At 32.3% G+C, this 12,136-nt stretch overlaps 1 protein-coding gene across 1 annotated transcript in view; it reads right to left on the bottom strand.

Annotated features, from left to right (window-relative positions):
• Positions 1–12,136, bottom strand: part of LOC144195748 (transmembrane protein 132B) — a 114,036-nt gene that overhangs the window by 8,985 nt on the left and 92,915 nt on the right. The window contains exons 6-7 of the mRNA XM_077715568.1: positions 7,575–7,718; positions 154–380 (exon numbers count right to left, since the gene is read on the bottom strand). Coding sequence (XP_077571694.1) covers positions 154–380; positions 7,575–7,718 — 371 coding nt within the window. The remainder of the gene's footprint in view (positions 1–153; positions 381–7,574; positions 7,719–12,136) is intronic.

The raw sequence follows: 12,136 nt of genomic DNA, 5'->3' as shown, positions 1-12,136 counted from the left end.
ACTAAAACTAACCCTAACCCTTAACCCTAACCATTTTGTATTTAAACACACCCTAACCCCTAACCCTAACCCCAACGTGAAAAGGAACACTGTAATATTTTGAAAGGGGTTCTATGTTATGATACATTGAAATTTGCATTGAAATGTCATCACCTTCTGCTGTTAGAGTTGGCGGCCGCGTTGGGAGCGATGGGCACGCGCCAACCTTTGACTTGACTGAGCTCGGTGTCAGAGACGTGGATCTGTAGAGGCAACTTGGGCACCCAAACGTTGAGCGGCAGCTTGGCCGTCAAATGCATGTACGCAAAGGCCACGGACACGCCATGGCGCCCGCGGATCTCCTTGCCATTCACCACGACCTCATCGCAATTGGGCGACACCTGAACCAAGGAAGAAAAAAAACTACATTCAAAAACAGCCTCAATTTAACATAGTGGTTACGAACAAATGTGGTGAAATATTTAGTTGTTGTGAATAAACTTAATAGTCCACTTAACGTATATTCACAACTATAAGGCACACTTAAAAGTCTTAAATTTTCTCCAAAATAGACAGGGCGCCTAATAGGCTATTTTTTGAAGTGATCAATAGTATAAAATACAGGAAAAACGTATAAGTTGACATGTATGTACAGTAATCCCTCGATTATCATGGCTTCACTACATTGTTTTTTCTTCAGGGCAATTTTTTTTTGTTAATTTCATTTTTTTTGGTAAATTCATAAAAATATTAGAATCCACGTTGAAATTCGCAAGCGTAAGCCACTCCCCTGTCCTCGGCTTGATAATAGAAATTAACATACCATATTTTCACAACTATAAGGCGCACTTAAGTCTTAAATTTTCTACAAAATAGACAGGGCATCTTATAATCCAGTGTGCTTTATATTTTGTACATCTATGTACATCTCTGTGTATGTATATATGTGTTTGTATATGTGTATGTATATGTATATACATATATATATTTCAGCAACACGCTTACTTATTTATATATCTTTCAATGTGTTTGTTTATTAACTTACTTATTAACTATCTATTTATATCTAAAAAGTGTTTTGCTGTGTCTGTATTCTCACCCTCTTGCTACTGTGACAACAAAATTTCCCAAATATATAAGTATGTGTATGTATATATATATATTTCAGCAACACACCTATTTATGTATATATTTATTCAAATTTAAATTTTTTTTCATTAAAATTTCCCAAATACGGGATGAATAAAGTTATCCAATCCAATCCAATATGGAGAAAAAAAAAGTGTCATTCATTAACAGTGCGCCTTTTAATGTGGTGCGCCTTATGGTTCTGATTTTGAAGTCTGTAGAGAACTCAATGACCAAACTAACTTTAACTTGACAAACTTTCCCCACAATAAAGTCAACTTGCTTTTAACTTCAAATACCATTCCACATTCTTTGATTTCTTTGTCTCATTTAAATAACACGTGACAAAACACACGTATAAATTGAGCACACACACTTTGAGGCCACGCAAACAGACATATTGGGGCCACAGTTGACTTATATCCCTATGCTAATAAGGCTACTAATTCGCATATATACACGTTTTATTTAAACCCACAAGACGGCCAACTGAGAAAAAAAGCTTTTAAAGTTAATACCAAGAACTACATATTACATTTTTTAACGTCTTAAACGCCAAAAAAGAAGAAAAGGGCGCCAAGTATAATTTATATAAAGCTCCGGCCTTGTCATGTGTATCATATCCAATTAGCTTAATAATTAGCAACTAGCGCTAATTGTATAGTATGAGAGGAGACCAACCCACGCGTAGGATTGGATATTTCTATTTCAAGTCGTCTTATTATGAAAAATATTATGAAAATGGAGTTGTTTTGAAGCCAGAGGAAAAGTTTTGTTGTTTGTCGGATGAGGTTTGACAGTTTTTGTTTTGTTCTTTTTGTTCTTTTGGTTCTTTTTGGTCTTTTTTTGTGTGGCGCACACTTGTTGAAGTGCTGAGGCCGCCGCCCTCCGTCGCTCGATTCCTTTCATTTGGATTTTTTTTTCGTTTCGTCGTCGTGGTTGTTGGTGTGGCAAAGCAACCCAGATTAAATCCATTCTTCAGTGTCCTCAAAGCTCAAACTCAGCAAAATATACGCTAGCACAAAACAATACACTTGCTCACTGCGTATCTATTATTGGACGGATCTTTTTTAAGTTTATTTCTTTTTAGTTTTGCCGAGCGGGCTCAGCAAAAAGGCGCACGTACGTATGCTTCTGTTTTGCTTTCAAAAAGTGTGGTGGGAGTTAAATGGGAACATTTTTAAACATGGAATGTAAAAGTAGAATAAAGGATGGGACATTATTCGAAAATGTTAGGGAAATGGTACAAAATCAGGAACATGTTTTTTAAAGGATTGATAGTACACAAAATTCCACTACTTCTCGCAAATAGGCCGTTTTTTGTAGATGAGTGAATCGAGGGTAAGGCTTATATGCGCATAAATTAGACTTGACATGCACGAAATTGTAAGGTGAAGAAGACAAAATGCTATAATGCTTAACAACATTTATTCTGATGTCTTTGAAGGAAATTCAAGAAAAAAATAAACCTTATCTAGCATGAAATGTGAAAAAAACTTACTTGTGCCTGCTTTTGTTGGGCAGAGTCTGAATTTGAGGCTAAATTTATAGGTCATTGATGCTGGTGAATTTTTTTTTAAAGAACAAGTCTAAAATGACTTTTGAAATCTTTTGAAATCTTACAAAATATTTCAAAATCGTGCAAAGTCTTTCAAAATCTTTCAAAATCTTTCAAAATCTTTCAAAATCTTTCAAAATAGTTTAAAAAATCTTTCAAGATCTTTCAAAATTTTCCCAAATCTTTCAAAATCTTTCAAGATCTTTCAGAATCATTCAAGATCTTTCAGAATCATTCAAGATCTTTCAAAATCTTTCAAAATCTTTCAAAATCTTTCAAAATCTTTCAAAATCTTTCAAAATCTTTCAAAATCTTTCAAAATCTTTCAAAATCTTTCAAAATCTTTCAAAATCTTTCAAAATCTTTCAAAATCTTTCAAAATCTTTCAAAATCTTTCAAAATCTTTCAAAATCTTTCAAAATCTTTCAAAAAATATTTCAAGATCTTTCAAAATCTTTCAAAATCTTTCAAAAAATATTTCAAGATCTTTCAAAATCTTTCAAAATCTTTCAAAATCTTACTAAATATTTTAAAAAAGCTTTCAAGATCTTTCAAAATCTTCCAAAATCTTCCAAAATCTTCCAAAATCTTCCAAAATCTTGCAAAAATCTTGCAAAAATCTTACAGAATCTTACAGAATCTTGCAAAATCCTGCAAAATCTTGCAAAATCTTTCAAAATCTTGTGTCTTTGAGGGTGCTTTTAAACATGTACGTCGCATTTGGATTTAGCATTGTATCTGTTTATCTTTCTTCTATTATGAAATAAATGACAGTATTGTCTTGCCTTATGGCGTTTCATCTTCATCACCTTGCAGTTTCGTGCATATCTAGTCTAATTTATGCGCATATAAGCCGTACACTCGATTCAGACATCAATTTTTTTAGCGACAAATACGGCATACAAGGCGAGAAAATACGGTAATGGTTATGAATGGCGACTGTCATGTATCCCGGCTATCTGGTGCAATAGGTTTATTATTAACAACCCGAGCAAAGCCGTCCCCATTCGATATGTTGTCACATTTAAAGATGCCACTTTCATTATTGCCATTGTTGTTTTGTAGCTCATTTTTTGTGATTGGTCGCTGTCAGTGGTTCCCTCCTTTAACAAGAAATCCGATGAAGAAGTGGAGCGTGCACAAACACAGCAAAGTAAAATCTATACGGGCTATAAAGCGCTAATGTTGACGGCCAAAGCGATGTAGCAAATTCATTCGGCAATAAAAAACTTTAAAGTGGGGCTGACGCCACGAGCGCTAGCTGTCGCCGCCGGAACGCTAAATGAATCAAGCGGAGGAATCTGCGCGGCGGCGGCGGCCAAAGATGGAAGATTGATTCTTTCGGCGTGGCGTTGTCTTTGTCCTCGGAAGCGCAAATGAAACGCACCCTCGCTGTGACACTTTCAATATGAAAACAATTTCCTTTCGCCGGCCGACGGGAGGCGCCGTGTTTAAGTGTGATCAATAACGCTGGCGATAGAGGCCACTCATTTCTACGCCTGGGAGAGCTGGTGTGTCTTTGATGGTGTCTTTGACCGTGTCTTTGAGGGTGATTTTAAAGATTTATGTTGTGTTTTGCAAATTCTCACCAAAACGTGTCTCATTAGTTTTTTTCAAAATTGTTTTTGCTGGGGAAAAAATGTCCGCCAGATGATTGGTTTCAGGGGTGCTGGAGTCTATCTCAGACAACTGTGGGCCTGAAATTGTTGCCAAATTTATAGGTCATTGATGTTGGTGATTTTTTTAAAGAACAAGTCTAAAATGGCTTTTAAAATCTTTCAGTCTTTCAAAGTCTTTCAAAGTCTTTCAAAGTCTTTCAAAGTCTTTCAAAGTCTTTCAAAGTCTTTCAAAGTCTTTCAAAGTCTTTCAAAATCTTTCAAAATCTTTCAAAATCTTTCAAAATCTTTCAAAATCTTTCAAAATCTTTCAAAATCTTTCAGAATCTTTCAAAATCTTTCAAAATCTTTCAAAATCTTGCAAAATCTTGCAAAATCTTGCAAAATCTTGCAAAATCTTGCAAAATCTTGCAAAATCTTGCAAAATCTTGCAAAATCTTGAAAATCTATCAAAATCGTTCAATAGATCTTTCAAGATCTTTCAAGATCTTTCAATATCTTTCAAGATCTTGCAAAATCTTGCAAAATCTTGCAAATCTTGCAAAATCTTGCAAAATCTTGCAAAATCTTGCAAAATCTTGCAAAATCTTGCAAAATCTTGCAAAATCTTGCAAAATCTTGCAAAATCTTGCAAAATCTTGCAAAATCTTGCAAAATCTTGCAAAATCTTGCAAAATCTTGCAAAATCTTGCAAAATCTTGCAAAATCTTGCAAAATCTTGCAAAATCTTGCAAAATCTTGCAAAATCTTGCAAAATCTTGCAAAATCTTACATAATTTTACACAATCTTGCACAATCTTACATAATCTTACACAATCTTGAAAATCTTACAAAATATTTTAATATTTTTCAAAATCTTTTAAAAAGTAATTTCTGACAATTAAAAACTACTCCATTAAATGCATGCAATCTATATTCCCCGTTTTTTGATCGATATATTAATAAAACAATTCCATATACAAGTTGCAGGCTCATCCAAACTACCAAAAAAGTGCAACTTATAGTCCAGTAAATACAGTAGTTTGTCTGAACACTTAAAAATACACCTAAAACAACAACACAGTACTTCCCTTTTTTTAAATAACCCGACATCAGCAATTTATAAAATTCTCCAAAAACCCAAACACAATCAACATTTATGCACCCTTGTGCTAATTACTAAATGACTGGAAATTCCCATCTCATTATCGCTCCTAATTTGATTGGAAGAAGTTTGCCTGTGTGCAAATGTGTGTTTTAAGAGAGCTGTTTGTACACGGATGGACGCCAGGGTGATTAAGAATTGATCCCAGCGACATTTAATAAAGCACTTGCCCGCTTTGACACGTGTGATCTTTACACACACAAACACACACACACACACACACACACACACACACACGTCCTTGGATAATATGTGCGTACATCTTTGCTGACTGGTACAGTAATAATCACTTTATATGCACGTTTCAAACCACTCAAAAAGTGGAGTGAAAGTGAAAAGGAAGCCTCATCATAATCCTAAATGACTTGCACTTTTTATTTTTTGGCTGAAAATGTATTTTGCAATATCATTGTCTATTTTTTGTGTTATTTAACCTGTTACCTCATTAATTTATTTATTTTTAATAAAAAAAAACAAATTTAAAAAAAATTATTGTCTATTTTTTTGTTTAATTTAACCTGTTACCTCATTAATTTATTTATTTTTAATAAAAAACAAATTAAAAAAATCATTGTTTTTTGTTTTGTTTTATTTAACATGTTACCTCATTAATTTATTTATTTTTAATAAAAAAAACAAATTTAAAAAAAATCATTGTCTATCTTTTTGTTTAATTTAACCTGTTACCTCATTAATTTATTTATTTCTAATAAAAAAAACAAATTTAAAAAAATCATTGTCTATCTTTTTGTTTAATTTAACATGTTACCTCATTAATTATTTTTTTTAAATAAAACAAAAAAACAAAAAAAAATAAAAAAATTGTTCAAAAAAATGTGAATTTTTGGGAATTTTTGTCAGAATTTGAAAACTAAAATGTCTCAAATTAATTTGAAAAACATGGAAAAATGTTTCTAAATAGTAAATTTGAAAATCTGAAGTGAAAAAAGGTATTTTAACCCTTTTTGTTTCCCTTCCTTTCAAAATAAAACATCTTGGCCACTCCTCGATTGAGTATTTTGACTTTGTTTTGATTCCAAGTGGTGAATGACATCCCATAATTCCTCATTCCACATGCTCCCACAGTGGCAGCTTTTTTGAACGCGCATCAAAAGTGGCTTTGGAGCTCACCGAGCGGACGCCTGCAATGTCAGACTGGTCTCCGAGTTCCACTGACCTAAAAGTTTCATTCCTAATGCCAATGACATTGCTTTATATTTATGCAAATTGCCTGTTTACAATTCCTTGGAAACAGAAAATACTTTGGGATCATACAAAGTGTGTCCTAGTTACAAATACCATCATTTCTCGCCTATTAAAATATCTCAGAAATAGCATGTGTGATGATTTTTCTTAAGATTTTCCCTTCAAAGTAAGACATTTGTACTCCCTATTAAAACTATGAAAATGGATGTGAAAATTGTGAATCAAGGGGGAGGCTTATATGCGAGAAATTGTCAAATTCAACCATTTTAAAGCAATTTTAAGGCTACGGTGAATACGTTGGAGTCATTGTGAGCATCAAAGACACCATTTTATTCCTTTTAAAGACAATTATAATCTTGAATGGAGATAACGACAATATTGAGCCCACTCTAATTCAATCGTCAATCACAAAAATGAGCTAAAAACCTTAACAATAAGTCTTTGTGGAAAAGTGACAATTTATCCTACTGTGTAAATGCATCATCTTCATCATCCTCATCCTCATATTCATCATTTTCTAAGAAGACGGGTGACGCAATGAATCAAGTTGTTAAACGCGCTGTTGCACAATATGAATTCAAACCTTAACCAATGAGATTTTAGTGAGATGAGTAAGATTTTAATGTAGCTTATGATATAAAAAATAAAAAGTAGATACAAAAAAATGTGTCTTGGATTGAATCAACACAGGATTGATCAAAAACGTTGACAATTTACTATACAGTTGATTCTGCCTGTTCCATTTACACACAAAAAACCCAATGTAAAATCAGTGACATCCTACATTTACCATATTTTCTCGCATATAAGCCGTACCTTTATTATTGCCTTTAAATCATAGAATTTTAACGATATCTCTTATATAAGACGAACTCTGATTCACAATTTTCAGGAGTTTTGGGGAACATTATAAACACAGGACGACATTTTTTTAATGGCTCACCTTCAGGACGTCAACGTCGGCCGAACTGCAGCTAAGCGAGTCGTCCACTTGCCTCACCGTGCCGTCTGTCCCCACTGTGACCAGTTTGACGGGCAGGACAACCCGGCGTCCAGTCAGAATAGCCGTGTTCAACACTTCAGTGTCCTAATAGACAAACGGGACAAATTCAGGTTACAGATCTTATTTTGTACGTATTCGAGTAGTCATAAATTACAAAAAAAGACGAATACTGTCAAACTTTTGGTGATTTTTTTATGGCAAATATGTACATTTTTTTTCACATTAAATGCGACAAAAGGCTTTGCAAAACAATAAGACGATGATATAGCGGTTAACAAAAACCGAAAAAAAATCTGTTATTTGTTTTTAACTCATGTTTGATGATGTATTTTGATTAAAAAACACAAAAAAAAAATGTGAACATACACCAAAAAAAATCTGTTTTTATTTTTTAACTCATGTTTGATGATGTATTTTGATTTAAAACCACAAAACATGTTATTATCAATAAATTTAAGACGTTTCCAGATTTTTTTTGTTAAATATCGAGAAAAATTTGGAGAAAAAAAATCAGATTAGATTAAAAAAAATAATATTTGTGAAATAAAACCACATTCCTACATTGAGAATAATAGAGACTCCATTCAAGAGATTATCTCAGATTATTTTGGATTATCTTTAGCGTTATAGATGAGAAAAATAATAAAAATGGCTTGTATTTAAGATATATATTTTTTGTGGGCCAAATGCAATGACATTTTCATAAATCGCCGTGAGCCAATTAAAATCGAGCAGTAGCCTGCACCAAATAATTGACAGCCAATTAAAACTATTTCAACTCTAAACGTTTAATGGTCCCCAAGCCGACCAAAAAAAAGACTAAAATTCTCAAATATAACTTGTCACAAATTTGCATATTATTTATGTCATAAACCCACTTTTAAATGTATCAAAAAGGACAACATTTGGCCATAATTAGTGGCTTTTTTCCATCTTCAGCAAAGGAAAAACGCCCAAAAATGGATGTTAAAATTGTTAAAATTGATATCTGTCATATTAAAATTATGATCGAATCTTGATATGAACAAAATGTCCGCCAAAAATCAACATAAAACCAAAAAAAAACACCAAAAAATCCAGTCCTAGTTACAGTTTGAACCATGTGTGTTCTCCTCATAAACAGTCCAGACAAAAATATGTAAATATGATTATTATATTCGGCGCTCGGAGTGCGATTAGACGATTGGCCGCGTGCTGGCGTCCATCTTGATTAGATGGCGGAACATTTACCCACACTCACGCGCAAGTGATTATGCCTCATTGTTTGTGGATGGCATGTTTGGGGGGGGGGGGGGTTATTAGGCCCACCAGGCCAATTCAACACTCATAAATTATCATAAAAATATACATAAAATGGACTGCCACAAAATAGTCTGGGTTAGGTTCACGGGGAAAAGTGGCAATGGGTTTTTATGGGGCATTGAAAAATAAATAAATGTCATAAATGGGGTCGGAAATGTGTTTTTCAACCCTAATTTGAATAAAGCTTTTCAAAATTAGAGGGAGTAAAAGATGAGCTAATTAAAGATATTTTTTGTGGGATAAAATATGGTTGGGAAGAAATTTTGTTGAAATATTTGCTTCTCAAAAATAAAATGTAATAATAATAATAATGATAATGATAATGATAATGATAATGATAATGATAATGATAATGATAATGATAATGATAATGATAATGATAATGATAATGATAATGATAATGATAATGATAATGATAATGATAATGATAATGATAATGATAATGATAATGATAATGATAATAATAATGATAATGATAAAAATAATGATAATAACAGTAATGATAATAATTATAATAATATTTATTATTATTACATTTTTTTACATTATTAAATGTAATAGTAATGTAGATTGATTGTCACTTTTTACAGCAACATTAATGTAAATATATTTTATAAAATATACTGTATTTTTTGCAATATACCACTGGATTATTTTAAAAAGTAAGGAGAAAAATTAAGTTTTTTATTGTGATTTTTTGTCTTTATTATTGCTGGACATGTCTTTTTTTGCTGCTAACTTTGTTTACTATTCTAAAAAATATAAAGAAATAATATAGTACTGTATAAGTACTTAAATCAGGACATTTTGACTAATTTTAAACAATTTTGTTGGTAATTTTGTGAGAACTATGGAACCAATGAGAAAATTTACATATAAAGTACACTTCTACTTACAAAATTAACAACAGGTACACCTGATTTTATTTTTTATTTTTTAACGCGATTCCCATCCTCTGAAAACGACGCCATGTATAAAAAAAACTCAAATTTTGTCACATGGATCCTAAAAGCTTTATGCAAATGTAAAAAAAAATAAGGTGTAGGTGAGGATGATGATGAAGAGGAGGCGGCCATGAGAGAATAAAGACGATTAAAGGCATGACAAAGACAATAAGAAAAAAAGTGCACGGTGATGAAAGACGATATCAAGCGAATGATTCCGCCTGCGGGCCGAGTGGGAAGAAAGATGTTTACTCGGGTTGGTGTGTACGCACATTTATGTGTGTGTGTTATGTGTGTGTGTGTGTTTATGTGTGTGTGTGTTGTGTCTATTTCTAATGCAAAGATAAGATCACATCGGTGTAGCAGCTATCTTGACTGCAGGCTGAAAGTGGACAGCGATGGCAGCTAGCCTCCATTAAAGTCGCCTTCTTGTTGTTGTTCTTGTTGTACACACTGATGCAACAGATTATAACATACCCACACACACCCACACACATACACACACAGGCACTAATGTATTGTTGCCTAGAGGAAAGTATTGGGTTGCATTCAAATAGTGTAAAGCTAAGAGTTTTTATTTAGGTTTTTTGGAATGGAAAACGGTATTTTAAGAAGTTTTTTCTTTTTTGGGGGGGTGTCAAAATAAAGACTCACGTATTGAGAAAAAAATTGTATTCTAATGATAATAATTTACGAAAGTGTTGACTCACAACACACAAAAAAACCCAATGTAAAGTCAGTGGTATACTATATTTACCATATTTTCTCGCATATAAGCCGTACTGTTAATGTTGCCTTTAAATAATAGAATTTTATGATATATCTTGGATAAGATTCATAATTTTAAGGAGTTTTGGGGACAATTGTAAACAAAGTTGATGAAGTTGACAATGTGTTTTTTTATTTTTGGGGGTTTGTCAAAATAAAGACTGACTTATTGAGAAAAAAATGTATTTTAACAATAATAATTTACTACAGTGTTGACTCTGACAGTTTCATCAACACACAAAAAAAACAATTTAAAGTCAGTTATATCCTATATTTACCATATTTTCTCGCATATAAGCCGTACTGTTAATGTTGCCTTTAAATAATTGAATTTTATGATATATCTTGGATAAGTTTCATAATTTTAAGGAGTTTTGGGGACAATTGTAGACAAAGTTGACGTCTTTTTAATGGCTCATGGAAAAGTTGTTGTTTTTTTTGGCGGGTTTGTCAAAATAAAAACTCACGTATTGAGCAAAAAAAATAAAAAATTCAAACAAAAATGTCAGAAAGTAAGGAATCCAATTTGAGAAAAAAATGTATTCTTACAATATTGTCAGAAAGTAAGGATTCCAATTTATGCCCCCAAAAAATTGAACAAAACAAATGAAGGAACCAATGAGGAGGAGGGACTTAGCACTAAGCCCCGCCCACCTGCAAAATGTGTGTCAACAAATTCGAAAGGCAAAAAGTGGGAGGAGTTTTGTTTTCAGTGTCAAAACATGAAGACAAAAAAGTATTGAAACAATATTTTCTAAAAATAATAATATGGACCAAAGTTTTGAGCGAATTTCATGGTCAAGAAGAAAAGAGTATTTTACATGGTCACAAAAAAATTGTAAGAAAATATTGTATTTTCAAGGAGACCCAAGACGTGCGGTCGCCATGGCAACGGAGGACTATGTAAGGCTTTTAAAGTATGAATGAATGAATGAAAGAAAGAAAGACGCCATGTGAAGTGTTTCGCGTTTTGAGTGTGTGTGTGTGTACTTAAGTGTGTTTTGTGTTTTTGAATGTGTGCGTACACTTTAGAAGAAGAAAAAAAGAGCATACACACTCAAACATAAGCGAGCAATCAAAAGTTTTGTGACGTTACAAAAAATGGAGGCGGTTCATTGGTTGAGGGGAGAAATGCTAATTATCCTGATTAGTGTGTCTAAATGTCTTTTTTTGTTAATATGGGGCATTTTAAATCAGTTTTATGTTTAAATAGTCTATAGAAAGGAGGATATTTTTGTATTTTTTTATATTTTTTCCCCTTATTTTTATTTTAAATCCCTTTTGAATGGAAATAATCTAAAAATATATATTTTTTCTTATTTTTTTAACCTTATTTCTATTTTATTTCTATTTTAAATCAGTTTTGTATTTAAATAGTCTCAATAAAGGTAGATACTTTTGTAGTGTACTTTTTTAACCTTAATTTTATTTTAAATCTGTTTTGTATTTAAATAGTCTAAAGAAATTTAGTAGATGGGTAAGTATTTT

This window comes from Stigmatopora nigra, chromosome 4 (assembly GCF_051989575.1).
Source record: "Stigmatopora nigra isolate UIUO_SnigA chromosome 4, RoL_Snig_1.1, whole genome shotgun sequence".
In the NCBI taxonomy this organism is placed as follows: domain Eukaryota; kingdom Metazoa; phylum Chordata; class Actinopteri; order Syngnathiformes; family Syngnathidae; genus Stigmatopora; species Stigmatopora nigra.
This window is presented reverse-complemented; position numbering and strand designations above follow the sequence as displayed.